This window comes from Podarcis pityusensis (assembly GCF_964106645.2).
Source record: "Podarcis pityusensis genome assembly, chromosome: 12".
Taxonomy (NCBI): domain Eukaryota; kingdom Metazoa; phylum Chordata; class Lepidosauria; order Squamata; family Lacertidae; genus Podarcis; species Podarcis pityusensis.
Window position 1 is genome coordinate 38082738 of NC_138037.1, and position 17030 is coordinate 38099767.

General features: G+C 41.7%; 1 protein-coding gene across 1 annotated transcript in view; it reads left to right on the top strand.

The window, feature by feature from the left end:
- Positions 1-17030, top strand: part of CHN2 (chimerin 2) — a 145117-nt gene that overhangs the window by 39204 nt on the left and 88883 nt on the right. The window contains exon 2 of the mRNA XM_080974951.1: positions 12535-12573. Within this exon, the coding sequence (XP_080831077.1) occupies positions 12535-12573 (39 nt within the window). The remainder of the gene's footprint in view (positions 1-12534; positions 12574-17030) is intronic.

Below are 17030 nucleotides of genomic sequence, written 5' to 3' on the forward strand. Positions count from 1 at the left end.
AGAATGTGATTTGTTTGATGGCAGTGCTTTTTAAATTCAAACAGAAGGCTGTTTAATATTTGGAATATTAATTATTTTGCAAGAACAGCACTCCTAGGGAGATAATTAGCAGAACTCCGGAATTAGGACATGCCTTAGAGACATCCTGTAAAATAACTGCAACTCTTCAAGAAAATGTGCTAGGCTTTGGGGGAAGCCAAAAATTATAAGTTTTGCAAGTCCGTTAAAAAAAAAGAAAGCACATTACTGAAGGATGTAAATGTTAACACCAACTTATTATGCCTACTAACCTATCTTGAGGGTTTTCAGGCTGATGATAAGACTCTCATACAACCGGTAACACAGTTTTAGGAACAGTTAAAACCTGAGCCCAAAGATGCTGTTTATGTGTTTCATAGGGGTAAAGGGACCCCTGACGATTAGGTCCAGTCGTGGCTGACTCTGGGGTTGCGGCACTCATCTCGCTCTATAGGCCAAGGGAGCCGGCGTACAGCTTCCGGGTCATGTGGCCAGCATGACTAAGCCGCTTCTGGTGAAGCAGAGCAGCGCACGGAAATGCCGTTTACCTTCCCGCCGGAGCGGTACCTATTTATCTACTTGCACTTTGACGTGCTTTCGAACTGCTAGGTTGGCAGGAGCAGGGACCGAGCAATGGGAGCTCACCCCGTCTTGGGGATTCGAACCGCGACCTTCTGATCGGCAAACCCTAGGCTCTGTGGTTTAACCCACAGCGCCACCTGCGTCCCTATATGTTTCATAACTAAGCTTAAATAAAATAAGTCAGCAAAACGCTCAGCACAGATATAACAGTGTGATCCCATGCATTTGTACCCAGAGGTAAGTTCCATGGCATTCAGTGGGGCTTTATTCTAGGATCTAGGTAAATGTCTTAGCAGGGATAGGGAACCTCAGTTCTGGAATCTGAATGCCCTGCTTTCCAACCCGGTAGGCTTTCCACAGGCAACACCCCTCATTTGGTACAGCTGAAACGTAGCTATATTATACAGATGGAAGAGCCCCATCCTCTTCTGCCCATTTTTCCTCTTCCAACAGAATGGTCCCCAGCTCTCAGAAAGCTAGCTATGAAAGATTCACCATTCCTGTGCTATAGGATGGTAACCTGAATGTTTCTCTTTGAAGATTCTGCCTTTTGTAGCAAATTTAACATAGAGCTTAATTTTCAGCCTTTGTTTTCATTGCAGTCACTGAGATGCGCTTATAGGTTACATTTCAGGACTAAAGAGACAGAGGGATTTGCTTTGGCTTCTGTTGAATCAGGGTATACAAGATAAGTCACTAAACACACTGTTACACATTTCTAGCAGTTTTTGCATCATGCCGAAAAAACATAGGCAGTAGGTAGCACCAGCTAAACAAGAGCCCAGAAACCCCGAACTCTAGTAAAGGTTAGCACAAAGGCGGATGTCTATGGTAATTATATGTTCCAAAATGCCAGCAGATGCCAAGTCCATGTTGTCGTTGCCTCTAAAACACTCAGCTCTGTTTCTCTGTATCAATTGAGTCGGGTGAGGCTGTGCACATCCTGGACTCAGTGTTTGGCTGGATGTGGACCAATAAGTTGAAGCTGAATCCTGACGAGACAGCGGTCATGTGGGAGGGCCATAACCAGGACCAGGAATTGGGTAGGTTTTCTTTTCTGGAAGTCCTTCTGAACCAACAGGTATGTAGTCTGGGGTTCCTGGGAGTGCCCCTAGATACATTAGTGTCTCTGGAGGTTCCAGTGTCCTCTATGGTATATGCCTGGTACACCAGGTTTGTCCATCCCTGGACATATAGAGCCTTGCCACTGTGGCCCATGTGCTGGTAACCTGAAGACTGGATACCTATAATATACTCTATACCCTTGAAGTTGGTTTGTGGCAAGTAGAATGCTATGACAAGCTTTCCTATCAGGGGTAGCATACCACGAGCACATAACCATTTTTCACTGGCTGCCAATATGCTACTGAGCCTGCTTCGTAGTTGTATTGGTTTATAAAGTCCTGTTGAACTTGAACCCCGGATATCTAAGAGTACACTCGATTTCATGTAGACCTGCCCAGTTGCTAAGATCTGCCAGGGAGGCATGCCTGGCTGTGCTGCGTTTAGCTGAAGCCCTCACTGGTGGCAGCCCAGATTTGGAATTCCCACCCCTCTGAGATAAGAATGGCACCAATTCTGTTGAACTTTTGGTACCAGCTGAAGACTTGGTAATTCACCCAGCCCTTTGTTAGTTAGAGTTTCGTGGCAATGCGGATGTGTGCGTTTTTCTTTTGCTTGGTTATAATTTATCTGCCTTTTATTCTTTTGTGATTGTATATGAATGTGCATTTTAACAAGTGGGTAAGACTTGTTAAATTAATTAATTAAGCATATGAATTAATCCTCAGCTTCTAACGTCTAATGCTCTTTTGTTACACTTACATCTGGCTACTGGCTTGTTTGGGAGCAGTTTTATTTTACTCCTGACAGGTCTCTCCAGTGTCTGGCTCTGATGTTTCTGGCTGCTGAGAGTAGGTGGGTTATGAGCTCTTTATGTGAGTGGGCATTATTATCTTGGAAGATGTTCAGTAGGGCCAATTCTGGGGTGGCTTATAATACTTGCTTAGTTATTTTGCATATTTCCTATATGACTGATGTCCAGAAGAGTTGGATTTTGGGACATTCCACCACATGTGGCGGTATGTGCCTGTGGAGGTGCAGCTTCTCTAGCATTTTGGTGAGGCTTCTGGGCATATCAGCACTAGTTTCCATGGTGTTAGGTACCATCTGTAAGTGAGTTTCAGGGTGAGTTTTTTTCTTTTAGCTGAGATGGATTTAAGGGAGGATAGACCACATTCCAGTCCATTGGGTGGGGTTAATTCCATAACCTATGTTGTCCTCCCATTGTTTTTTGATTATGTCGGGGGGGGGGGTTGTCAGATTTTGTAGCAGTATTTTGTATATTGTGGATACCATCCCCTTGCCGTGTCCGTTTGTTGTTAGGAGGAGGTTTTCTGAGGTTGTCAAGGGCCTAGTTACTGCTTTGAATTGCTATGATATTAGAGTCCATATTGTTAGTTCCGCATTTTGCTGAGGCTTGGGAGTAGATTTTTTTGAGGGTTTGTAAGAAGTTGGGACCAAATTTCATGTTTTTTAGTACTGCTAATAGGTAATTCCATTCTAGGCAATCTAAAGCTTTGAGGTTGTATAGGGACTTAATTGTCAGTGGGAGGTTAGTTTCCATGCTGTGTTCAATCAGATTCAGTAGTTTCCTGATGGGGTCTGTTATATTGCGGCCAGGGACAAAACAAGTCTGGTCTGGGGCTATTAGTTTGCGTAGGAATTTTTTTTAGGCAACTAGCCAAGATTAATATGAATATCTTGTAGTCCTGGTTTATTAATGAGATCGGGTGGTATGATTCTACTTTGAGGCTGTCTTTGAGTGGTTTTGGAATAGAGACTATTTTGGAGGAGGTCCAGGTTTTAGGAATGGGCCCCCCTTTTTTGATGTTGTTAAATAGGCAGGTCATGTAGGGCGTCAGGGGTTCTTTGAATTGCTTTTTGAATTCTGCTGTAAAGCCTTCTGGGCCTGGGGCTTTGAGTCGTTTCAGGTTTATGAGGACAGTATCTATTTCCTCCAGTGTAATAGGACTGTCCATGAATCTTCTTCATCAGTTAAGGTTGGCATGGTTAGTCCTACTAGGAGTTTTTTAATTTCCTCCCCTGGTGGATTGTGGGAAGTGTATAGGTTGGAGTAAAATTCCACAAATTCTGAGGTTATTTCTATGGAGGAGAATGTTATGTTGCTGTATTTTTTGGTGATGCAGTGTATTCTTGTTTTGAGTGATTTTTTTCCTACACCTGTTTGCCAATAGTCTAGAGTTTTTCACTCCATACTTATAGAAGTGTTGTTTTGAGTATAGAATGTTGATCATTGTATGGCTGATTTCTCATGAGTTGAGTTCCCTCCTTTTTTTGTCTTTTAGCTCCTGTTTGTTTGTAGCGTGCTGAATATGGCAGCCTAGCTTCTTTTCTCCAAGTTGAATGCATTTCATTATATTTGCAAATTGCTAGTGAATAAAACTGCTGTACATTTAGGTAAGATTGAGTGTAAGAGCTATTCAGGTCAGGGTTTTCCAAAGCTGTGCATTTCTTTTCTCAGTCAGTTATAGGAACAGGATTGGATCACCTCATTTACCCTTGACTGGTGGGAGAAGTGAACATGTTCCCAGTGACACAGATGATAAAATGACATGTGTCAGGCACAATTGATTGAGCGAAAGCAGTGATTTGGATTTTGCTAAAGGTTAATAAGTTTTCAGGGAACATATCAGCTTCCCTTAGGCAAATAAATGGACATTTGGTTAACTTATGACTACGTTGCAGAAACTGGAACCGTTCCTGCAACAGCGTTTCTAATTGAAATATTCCCTGTGATCATTTTCGGTCAGTTTGCTACTAGGGCACTCTAAAAATGTGAAAGCATGGAGTTTCCTGGAAATTATACAGTAGTGGTATTCGTGGTTCCACATTTACTTTTGAAGCCTGTAGATTTGGCTCTAATTTCTAATTGATAGGTAGATTGAACCATGTGTAAACTGTGTAAGGTATGCTTAAACAAATTCTAACATATGCTCCAATTCGCGGGATGATTCAGTACAGATTCTGTACATCTGAATGTGAACATTGGGAGAGAAGTTGTGTTCAATTTAGAATACTTTTCAGGAATTCTTCCTTTTTAATTCAAACCACATTTCATACAGTAAATAAGAGCAAAGTTTACTAAATGTAATCGTTTTCTTCCATATAATATTTTGAGATTTTGTGAAATCCTAATCACAAGATTAAGCAGGAATTTTTATATCATCTTACGATAAGCTCAGAGCCCATTAGGGTGCAGATTCCTCATATCTTCCTGTGGGATTATCAGACACAACAATATAATTTGTTCATAAACTTTTTTTATTAAATTAACTCATATATTAAAATGAAGTAATAGAATAAGATATATTATAATTCTGATTTTTGCATTAAAAACTATTAGCAGCATGTATATGCTATAGAGACTGGTTGCTCTTAGCTGTGAAAAATCAGCCGTGCTTGACAATGAATTATGAAAATATTTTCATAGCATTTCCTGCTCAGTGGTTTGTCAATTTCAATTGTCACAAAGTTGATACTTTTGGGGGGAAGGTTAGCACAATAATTTCAAAGTGTTACGGAGTTTGGTTTTCCTCTTTCTGTCCTATGGTTGAGTGGTGCCAAATTTTTGGAGGCTAACATGTTTGGCACAAAAACAGAAGCTTTGGTATGAAAACAAGAGGGAAGAAGATCTCTATTCATGCAAGCTCATTGTTCACTGCCCCAGTTGGCTACAACTTGGGTGCATCTTTGTCTTTATACAAATGATGTCATGCACATAGCCAATCAGATTTGACCACATTGCTGTGTCACTGTAACAACAAAGATGCATTGGAAAAAAATATGACCTAAAGTACCGGCTGTTCAGGACTGGAAGTACATTCGTCGTGAAGTTCTAAACACAAGTTACTAGAGAAGCGTCACTGCCTGGATTTGATATATGAGAGCACTTTTGCTATGCGCATACTCCCACCCCAAAAGGAAAACCCACTTTAGAAGTACAAAACATCCACAAATCTTCCCCTGTTAAATTTGTTTCATGTAAGCCAGTGATGGCCAAACTTGGCCCTCCAGCTGTTTGGGGACTACAACTCCCATGATCCCTAGCTAACAGGAGCAGTGGTCAGAGATGATGGGAATTTTAGTCCCAAAACATCTGGAGGGCCGAGTTTGGCCATCACTGATGTAAGCTGTTCTGCCTGATATTTTATGTGGCCAGACAATTACCAAACAGAATAAAGAAAGGATATAATTTAGAGAATACAATATTAAGATATAACCAAAAAGCAGGGGAAACTATTATGCAACAAACCAGAAGAGGAAGTTGAGGGTAGTTGTAGTGGGGAGGGGATTATTTGGTTTTGTGTTTATATTCGAGATGATGCTATTGTGATGAAGATAAACATGTAAAAATCAATAAAAACTATTTTAAAAAAGAAGTACAAAACATCCATGAACCTTCCCCTGTTCAATTTGTTTCATGTAAGCTGTTCTGCCTGATACTTTATGTAGTCAGATGTGTAGACTTTTTACAATTTGAGATAGCGCTCTTCAGAAAACATTGCTACAGTAAGGTGGAGCGTGGTTGTTTGAATAAATGCTCATACTTTATTTAAGCCAAGGGTTGCCAAATAGCCACATTTGCAAAGCAGAGAAATTGCTGTGGGCACCCACACCCTGCAACCAGGCACTGGCAGCAACCTATTTTATCAACTACAGCAGATCGTTTCTTTCAGTTCTATTTTCTGCAGTGGGAGGTGCCAGGGACAGCTGCACATTCCTGCAGTGCAAGGGGGTTGGGCTAGATGATCCTCAGGGTCCCTTCCAACTCTACAATTCTATAATAAATAAATAATAATAAAATTTTATTTATATCCCGCCCTCCCCAGCCGAAGCCGGGCTCAGAGCGGCTAACAACAATAAAATGATACACATTTTCAAATCATTTCATTATAAAATTAATTCCAGTCAGATTAATGGCAACCAATTGGGCTAGAGTTCTGTGAGGATTGCCAAAGGAGGGAGTCAGGCTGTGCCCTGGCCAAAGGCCTGTTGGAACAGCTCTGTCTTACAGGCCCTGCGGGATTTGACATCTTTCCCGCAGGGCCCTAGTCTCTTGTGACAGAGCGTTCCACCAGATCGGAGCCACAGCCGAAAAAGCCCTGGCTCTGGTTGAGGCCGGCCTAACCTCTCTGTGGCCCAGGACCTTCAAGATGTTTTTGTTTGAAGACCGTAAGTTCCTCTGTGGGACATACCAGGAGAGGCGGTCCCGTAGGTACAAGGGTCCTAGGCCGTATAGGAATCTATTATGTATATAGGGCATAAATAAGACACTGGGAGGGGATCATTGCCCACACTAAATAAATACTGTTTCTGGAACATAAATAGAAACAGAATCGAATAGGGTGGTCCTGAAACGAAGTGTTGCATCGTAGAGTCCTCCCAGTTCCTCTCTTTTCCATTTTCCATTTCAATCCCCCAGGAGCTTTTCAGTATTCTATAGCCACTGGGCATGCTGAGTCCTCCTTTGGATATTTTGGGGTTTCTTCCATTTCTTTGGTTCCCACCACCACCACCATTTATTTTTGTACTTCTGCAAACCTTTGTGTCTCCCCAAGTCTGCTGGTACTTGCTGCTTTCGAATGGGTGGTGCATTTTGGCTACCCAAGCGACAGCATGAGCATCAGAAATAGACGGAGTGATGAATAAAGCCTCTTAGTGTGCATGGATGTTTGCCAAGGTCCTCAGCCACTGACAGGCTTGGATCTCAGGCATTCCAGGAGCTGGGCTGGAGTCAGGACCTTGAGCAGCTGCATCCTTGTGGAAAGCCATTGGACTCCTTGGACTCAAGTCATTTTACTGGCTCTTTGCCTTGCTGCATCCCAATCCGCTATGATTTGTGCCCTTTCCTATCCCTATATAAATTTCCCCTTCCTGCTAGCCGACTTTTGGCAGCAAAGCATTTTACTGTATTCAGGTCACGATAATTTCCTCACTTCACCCTGCCTATTTTGCCGGGTTCCTTGGCTCTAATAACTCTCTCATTCCCTTTCTTCGCTCTCCATACTTGCCTGAACCACATTTTTGCTCTCTGGTCCATGGTTTCTCCTTCTCCTTTGGTCAGGTTATCATATCGTTTATTCCATTTTAAAATTGTCCTTCCGCCAAGGTTCTCAGTTGGCCCAGAAACTGGCTTGCTGAAAAGCAACTATCTCCCCAAAATCAAGATCCTACTTCTCCCTCCCTCAAAGACTTTGGCTCCACCAGGGCATGATAAGAAGATTCTTGTCCCGCCGTTCTTCAGTCCTCCTGAGACCAAAAGATCCCAGGGGGAGCAAGATATATCAGCAGAAGTAATAAAGTTATTGGGCCTATAGGCTGTTCAAGTAGTGATTTTATATTCCCTCTATAATTATTAATTATAGCGTTCTCCATTTTGTACTCCAGTGGGATGCAGCTTGACTTTTTCCAAGGATGTTTCAAGAATGTTCCTTTCATCTGATGTTATTTACCCTTTGGAAAAGTTTGAACACCTTTCTGAAATGATACTTCAAATACTAGTAATCAAACAAACAAAGAGTAGCAAATGCATACCCCAAACAATCTTCAGACATAATAGCAACTCTCTCTCTCTCTCACTGGTGATTTAAGATAGTAAAATGTATGCATACATGAGAGAGCCAAACACAAACAAAAGGATTAAAGCAGTTGCCATTTTTAATGTATTGCACTGATTGTCCCGATAAGACTGGGATAGTAAACACCAGTAATTGGTAAGTGGTTCAGTACACAGCGTAAAGCAAACAATTCACTTATGATTTAATTGTTCAGAATATAATTGCCTTTCAAAGCAAATGCCACTGTATGCTAATTCAGAGCATTTTGAAGTGGATGGGAAATAATAAGCAGGTATCTATGGACATCTCTGTGCTTTTTTTTCCTTTTCCCTTTAATACTTTATCTGAAACCATTCCACGCACATACACATAGTAATCAGGACTGTGCGTATGCTGGTGTTTGCAGTGCTAAACATCATGAAGTGTGAAGGTGAACAGTCGGAGACACATGGTGGATGCATGCCAATGAGTGACAGACCAGCAATGTTAAAATTAGACAGCTTCAACAAGGATGCATATGCATACCCATACATTCATAAATTTGATAATACTAATACTACTACTAATAATAATAATAATAAATTTATTATTTATACCCCTACCACCTGGCTGGGTTTCCCCAGCCACTCTGGATGGCTCCCAACAGAATATTAAAAACACAATAAAACATCAAACATTAAAAACCTCCCTAAACAGGGCTGCCTTCAGTTGTCTTCTAAAAGTCAGATAGTTGTTTATTTCCTTGACATCTGATGGGAGGGAAGGCGCCACTACCGAGAAGGCCCTCTGCCTGGTTCCCTGTAACCTCACTTCTCTCAGTGAGGAAACCGCCAGAAGGCCCTCAGCACTGGACCCCAGTGTCCGGGCTGAACGATGGGGGTGGAGACGCTCCTTCAGATATACAGGGCCAAAGCTGTTTAGGACTTTAAAGGTCAGCACCAACACTTTGAATTGTGCTTGGAAACATACTGGGAGCCAATGTAGGTCTTTCAGGACCAGTGTCACATGGTCTCGGCCGCCACTCCCAGTCACCAGCCTAGCTGCCACATTCTGGATTAGTTGTAGTTTTTGGGTCACCTTCAAAGGTAGCCCCACATAGAGCGCATTGCAATAGTCCAAGCGTGTGTCATTTACATACCACTTGCACTCAGCATTCACACATGCTGCACATTTATCAAACCTTATAGCTTATTTGTGCTTCCTCTGAAGTAAGTTCAGGTTCCAAGTAAGAGAGTGTCAGATGCCCCCCCTTTGTCTGATGTGTTCATTACTACTGAGCATTGTGGTACCGCCTGCTCTTGGCATCAATGGCAGCGACATGGCGCAGTTTTCTGTGCTGCCCTTCATTCTAAGTATTCTCAAGGCTGCTTACGATAATAAAAATAATATATCACAACAAGATAGTAACAGAATTAAGTCGTGTCATTTGTCACTATTCCCATCTTAGTATCAGCTGTCTATGTGCAGTTCTGTTTTTTGCTTTACAGAAAGTTTATTCGTGTCGCAGTTGCAAATCTTCACAAACATAGCTTTCCAATAGTCTGCATTAGTCTTGATATTCTGTTGCAGCAGAATATGAAAATACAGATAAAACTCTTCCAGCCATTTGCTCATCAAACCAGCCCTTTTTTTTATTAGTTTCCCACATGTTTACTTTAATATGAATGTGAGAGTCTCATAAAATTCCGTCTTCCTTTTAATGCTCATTAGCTTAAAAAGGCTACCTCTTTCGGCTTCATAATAAGATTGTACTTGGCTTGTTTCCTGAAGTAAGATTGCAAATGAAAGTGTAGATCACGCAGTAGTACTGCAACGGAAAACAAGTGTTTTACTTCTACAGTGTGTCAGCGCATTTGTCTTTACATACCGGTACATACAGTATTATCCCAAGGATTATCTAGTTACTATGATCAAAGCTGATGTTAATAAGATAATTTAATAAGCATCCAACGGCACAGACTTGGGTATTGGGAGAGGGGGGAAAAGTCATTTCTGGCCATCCGTCCTTACTTTGAAGGATAGATGCAGCAAAAGGAATTAAACATTGCTGTGAAACAGCTTATTTGTATAGAAAGAAGCCATAATGATAAACGTAAGATCAGTTGAATGAACAGTAGCAACACCAGATGCAGTCAAGCTTGCAGTGTATAGCATTTAGAATTATTGATGAAATATGGTTAACTCTGCATTTATTTTAAGTATATCCATTTTGCAAATTAATGATACATCCCAATATTAGGGAAACAGAATTATGTTAGACATGGACTATAAGAAATGTAGAAAGCCTCAGCCAGAGCGGTCTAGTGTTAAAGTGATTGTTTTGAGAGTTAAGTGGTTGGAGAATTGTGTGGAGGAGTAGATGATAAATGTATCTATATATTGCTAGAGTTTATTGCCTCAAATGCATAGTCTCATTTATAAAAGCACACTGCAGTTAATCACTTGCACGGCATACCGACTGTGTATTTAGGTATATATAATGCACAAATATGTGTGAGCTCAGGAAATGTGCTTGGATTTTTCATTACCATAAGTAGCATAGGAATAGAAAACATCAGATTGTTTTAATTAACCTGCATATTGTTTCTAGATTAATGATACAGTCTACTCGGTCATTGTATTTATCATTATAATGATACACGTTGCAGAAGCAGCCTATACGATGCCATAGCAGAAATAAATGGCCACCTTTGCTGAAGCAAAGTAAACTGGGTGCTTATGCATGAGTGCAAATGTGAGCAGCTACAGAAGTTTAAATGTTCTTCCAATCCGCGTTCCGTGGCCTCTCCCACCTTCCCCCTGATGTCTATGACCTTGGGTTCATGGACAGGATGTGGTCATCAAAACAAAGCATGCTCATCCACTATTGGTACAATACTGTAGGTATTGGTATTTTGCCTGTGACTTCCTTTCTGCTCCATATATGTCGACTCACGTATTCCGAATAATAACAGAGTCAATAGGTAAAATAAAGTGTTTGGTGTTTGTCTACAAAGGTAGTTGTACTTCACAGGTATATCGTGGAGTATGCCCTGGTTAAAAAACCCCCAAATGATTTCAGGATTTGTGGCCAACAGGGAGCCCTCACAACAACCTGCATCATTACATTGTGAGAAGGGGCACTGCTACTACCTGCTGTGTATTGGAGGGTTGTTCAGCCAGTACACAGTTTCCCCTATTTTGCAGGGTAGTTTCTCTGTATCCATGGGCCTTCATGCTCTCCACCCCGTTCCTTTCCTTGGACGCATGAGAGAAATGGACGGAAGAGGTGTAGGTTTCATACTCTGACGCACGGGATCCTCTCCCAGTTAAATTTCTTATTACAGGGAACCAGGCAGAGGGCCTTCTCGGTAGTGGCACCCGCCCTGTGGAACGCCCTCCCACCAGATGTCAAAGAGAACAACAACTACCAGACTTTTAGAAGACATCTGAATGCAGCTCTGTTTAGGGAAGCTTTTAATGTTTGATGCATTACTGTATTTTAATATTTTGTTGAAAGATGGGCAGGGTATAAATAATAAATTATTATTATTATCTGTGACAGGGTACCTACACAACTCCTATGAAATGACAAATATTGCAGGGAGGGGATATCTTATATTGCGCTAAATTCAATGGTGAAAAGGATATATCAAGAACTCTGGCCAAAAGTTTCAATATAAGGAATAATTCCTACTCAAGAGTTGAAATGAAAAACGTGTGTATTCTGCTAAGAATAACAGTTTGAAGCTAGTAGTAGATTTAAACACAACGTATAAGTATGATAGTTTTAAAGTAATGGTAAGTTTGGATACAACGTTTAAGTGCAGAAATAATGTCGTTTCAAATATACAATGATATAGTACAAAGGTACATGAAATACCAGTGCACAACAATTGTTTTATACAAGTCTCAATAGCAGTCAAAACGAGTCCACATTATATAAAATTAGAATAAAGAATAAAGAATGAAGGATCAAATGGGGCCAAAAAGGAGTATCCGGAGTGTGAATCAGATGTACGGTTCAGTGGTGGTAACCAGGACAGGGCCCTGTTTCGGAGTACACGCCTTCTTCAGCTCGGTTTTTTGACGACTATAAATCTGTTGGAAGTCTGTATCATTTAGTTCTTTTATGTTTCTATTTCGACATGCGTCTTAGATAATTGCATCCAAGTTTTCTTGCGTTTCTCTGTGCGTTTTCTCTGTGCGTTTTCAATGGTAACATCTAGTTCTCATCAGTTCTGTATAGGAGTTACATGCTGAAAGGTTCACTGAGCTTTTGGTTGACTTGTTTTTTCTTTTGTCCCTATTTTAGATGCCGAAGAGTATCAGCCCCCAATATGGAAATCATACCGTGAGTATCAGAAACTGGAATTTGGGGGTGGGAGGAGGGCAGGGGACCTAACATGGGAGACTTTGGAAGGGCATTGTGCATGATTTGAGGAACCTAAAGGAAATGACTATTGATAAGAGGAACCATGGGAGCAGATGCTTAAGTTCCAAGTCAAATTTATCTTTTTAAAATAACAGTTTTAGTAAGGTTAAAAGCTATCTAGAGAAGGCGTGGAAGAATCATCAGTGGGTTTTAAGAAAGGCATCTGTAAGGGATTTCTAAGTATAGGGTTGCCTGCCTTGTGGCATGAAATTAGAATAGAGCAACAATCTTATATACACTTATCTGAGAATAAGTCCCATTGCATCCAGGTGGACATGTTTAGGATTGCATTGCACATGGTCGTTGGGATTTCTTCTTGCTCCACATTCGCTAACCACCTGCCAAAGCCAAGAAGCATCAGTTTTTGAATAGCTGCTTTGAAATGGGTGGGGTGACCTGTCTAAGCCACTGCCATTACATAGGTGCTTATTAACTGGACATAAAAGTCAGAGAAACAGAAATGGAACCAACAGATGCGACAAAGAGTGTGTTGATTGACTAAAGGTGCAGCACAAAATCCCTGGCGCAGGAGTGCAGGCAGAGAAAAAAAAAGAGAGATTTACTCCAAGGGCAGGTCCTGGCATGATTCTAGGAACAGCCCTTAAAAGCTTGTTTTATTGTTCTTGCTAACACAACAGTCTGTCATTAGAGACTTAGGAGATCACATGGTGTATATGTTTTAATTATATGTACTGCTGAAACAGAAAAAGGATGCTGCCAATCTGTTGTCAAGAATTTATTGTGTGTGTGTAAGCCTCATTCATTTTACCATGTGGCAAGGCAAAAACTGCAGTGGACCTTCATGTTGAAAGTGTTGCCTTTTTCTTAACTTTGGTTGTAGTTGGACCATTAATTCAAGACAAGTTTCTGGGAACCTGGTTGTTGTTTTCTCCCCACTTCCAAAGGAATATTGAATAGGATGCCAATCATATATTTAGTGCTGGAGAAAGCCACATTCAAAATGAAGAATTTGAAAGCATGGAATATATAGGATAAGTTTTCAAAGACTGAATCCAGATGCCATGCCTGTCAGCTTTAGAGCTTGTTGGATTTGCCTCTAATCTACAAATAATATTGTCACCCACACATGCTACCCTTGAGCCCTAGTTCAGATGCCATGTTGTTTTTACTTTATTTCTCATGTACAGTGACATTGCAAACACAGATTGTTGGGCTGGAGACCAGTCTGAGAGCAGACTGAGACTAGATTGTAAAGCACCATTGGTCTCAAATTGGGAACTCTGGCAGCTAGACACAACTGTCTTAGGCTCTAAGCCACTGTTACCACTGGGCTGCTATCTGCTGTGATGGTGGTTGTTGTTTTATGTTGCTCTTCCTCCAGAGGAACCCAGGACAGCAAACATGGCAGTACGAAAAAAAGTACAATTGAAACATATGAAATCAGTTAGACACCAACAATGCTGTTAGCCACAAGGAATTACAGAGACTTACCCTTCCATAATGGTCAGGTGACTCAGAGGACCAGTCAGTTGCATTTCACCTGAACCTATAAATCCTCAAGACTCTGACCCGGAGATGGCTCAGTTCCCTGAGACTCACTTTGTAATACAGTGGTACCTTGGATTACAAACACCTCGGGTTACAAACACTTTGGGTTACAGACTCTGCTAACCCGGAAGTAGTACCTCGGGTTAAGAACTTTACCTCAGGATGAGAACAAAAATCACACGCCAGTGGCGCAGCTGCAGCGGGAGGCCCCATTAGCTAAAGTGGTACCTCAGGTTAAGAACAGTTCCAGGTTAAGAACGGACCTCCAGAACTAATTGAGTTCGTAACCAGAGGTTCCATTGTAGTTCTTTCTGAATGTTATCTGGGGGCTCACAGAAGTCACAACCACTCAGTATGCCTTTCTCCTTCCCTTTCCTTGAAACTAACCTTCCAGAAGCAACAGATAGGGGGAGAGGCATGAAGGAAAGGGTTGCTTTTTAAAAAACTTAAATTAGATGCAAAGCTTTATCCACAAGGAGTTCCTAGCTGAAATACCATGCAGAATTGTAGAATTGTAAAAGTTGGAAGGGACCATGGAGGTCTTCTCGTCCAAGCCTTTGCTTCATGCAAGAACTGTAGTGGAGGATGCAATTATTGCATTCTTGGCTGACAGATGCGCAACCTCTGCTTAATATTTCCACAGAAAGAGCCCACCACTTTGCAAGTGTTGCTCGGACAATCAACTGTTACCATTAAGAAGTTAATTTAATTTTAATGTTTCCCTGAAATCTGCTTCCATGCAATATTCACTCAGTAGTTCTAGTCCTGACCACCCTCCAAAGACTTATTCATTCATTCATTCATTCATTCATTCACTCTCTACCTTTTCCCTTGGCAGGGACTCAAGGCAGCTTGCAGATAAAATAAGAACAGCTAAAAAAAACCTAGGTTTTTTAAAAATTAAGCACTACACATATCTTTATCTCTCTATATAGCTATCTATACACACACACATATGTTCTATTAAAAGCATACAGACAATCACAACAAAAACAGTACAGCAACAGCCCCCTCATTAAAACAGTCAGTTTCGAAAAGCCTGTTGGAACAGGAAAATATTCATCTGCCAGTGAAAAGACAAGAGGGGGGACCAGTCTAGCTTCTCTAGGGATGGAGTTCCAAAGTCTGGGAGCAGCTGCCAAGGAGGCCTTCTCCCATGTCCCTACCAAGCGGGCCTATATGGGTGGTGGGACCAGGCAGCTTTGTATGAGGGAATGCAATCCTTCAATTAGCCATATGGGAGTAACAGAGAACCAGCCAGCTTTTGACACTTGAGATGTACCTTTCTAGGGCCTGCCTTATTTCTTTAATTTCAGTAGCGCTTTGCACTATTTTTAACATTGTGTTTTAATGGTTGTAACCTGCCCAGGGACCTCAGGGTGGGTAATAAATTGCAGCAACCACCACCACCACCACCACCACCTTTTATGCATAACAGCCGTTCAGGTATTTGAATGCTATCATGTCTCCCCATAATCTGTTCTTTCCAGGCTAAACGTCCCCAGATCTTTGAACTGTTCCACCTAAGATTTAGTTCCTCCATCCTGGTTGCCCTTCTCTGGGCCCATCCCACTTTGTCTATGTTCTTCCTGGTGCGATTGGTGCCCAGAATTGGGCTCAGTACTCCAGATGTGGCTTGACGAATGCAAATAGAGAGGAACTATTGTTTTCCATGATCCGGGCACCATGCTTCTGCTAACGTAGCCTGAGATTGCATTAGTTTGTTTAGCAGCCACATTGCACTGCTGGCTTGTGATGTTGTGTGCTGGTGCCAAGCCAGGTCTCTCCCACCCTATACTAGTGCCTTTCGAGTTTTTGTGCCTACATGCAGGACTTCTGCCAAGTCTCCAAATGCCTTGGAAAGTGATGAAACTGGTAAGCTACATTTTCAGGATTCTTTGCACTGAGCTTCTTCTCAGTAAGGCATCTGTGTTGCACATTTCTTACATTGCTCTGCGTGACGGTCATGGCCCATCAATCTTCTGACACCATGTGTTGTATTCTGCCATTTATATAGGAACTCACTACAAGCTGAGCTAGTGGTAGAACAAAATTGATTTTTGAAGTGGCTTGGGAGCCTGCATAGGGTAGTGACAAACTTCCCCGGTCATACCTCAGAGCCAGCTCTCCAGATACTGCCCCCTGCATCATAGCTGTTTCTCGTAAAGGGACCACAGGCCAGATATTTAGTTGGCCATGCATACAATTTACCAAGGAGCAACCCTCTTTTTTGCATCTCCCCTTCCTTGGGTGTTGTTGCCGTTCAAGCTAAAGGGGAATGGTTCAGTTTACAAACTGAGATTATGGTGCCCCTAGCCATAATGCGAAGTCATTTATTGTTTCCGTAGTGACAGGTGGTCATTTCCAAACTCAGCAACATCACTGCTCCAGTCTGAGTGACTTGGCTTTTATCGAATGACCAAGCTGGTATCAGGCTGCTTCTACCTGCTTGCTAGATTTCCTTTCTTTAAAGCAATGGCTATCACGTGAATGGGTATAGCAGCATGTTGTGCACTGCACGTTTGCGTCAGTGTGCCCTATCAGAGGCTTGCTACACATTGAACATGCATTATAAAAGGGAGTTTAAAATGGTGACAAAAGATGCGCATAGCCCTTCCCTGTTCTGTGGCTCTTTGTGAAGGGCCTTTTCCCCATTGGGATTCAAATCACTTGAACCCCATTGGTGTGTGAAAATTCACTACCAGGACAATTTGGAGCAGTGGAATGATGAGCAAGGGAAGAGTAACACATTCCCTTTCACTTGCTTCACTGCTCCAAATCTTATTCTCCTAAAACTGTTTGGTTTTTTAATGACATCTGGGTTCTTCTGTACACGTGTTTGCATTCAATGAGTTGTTTGGCCCTCA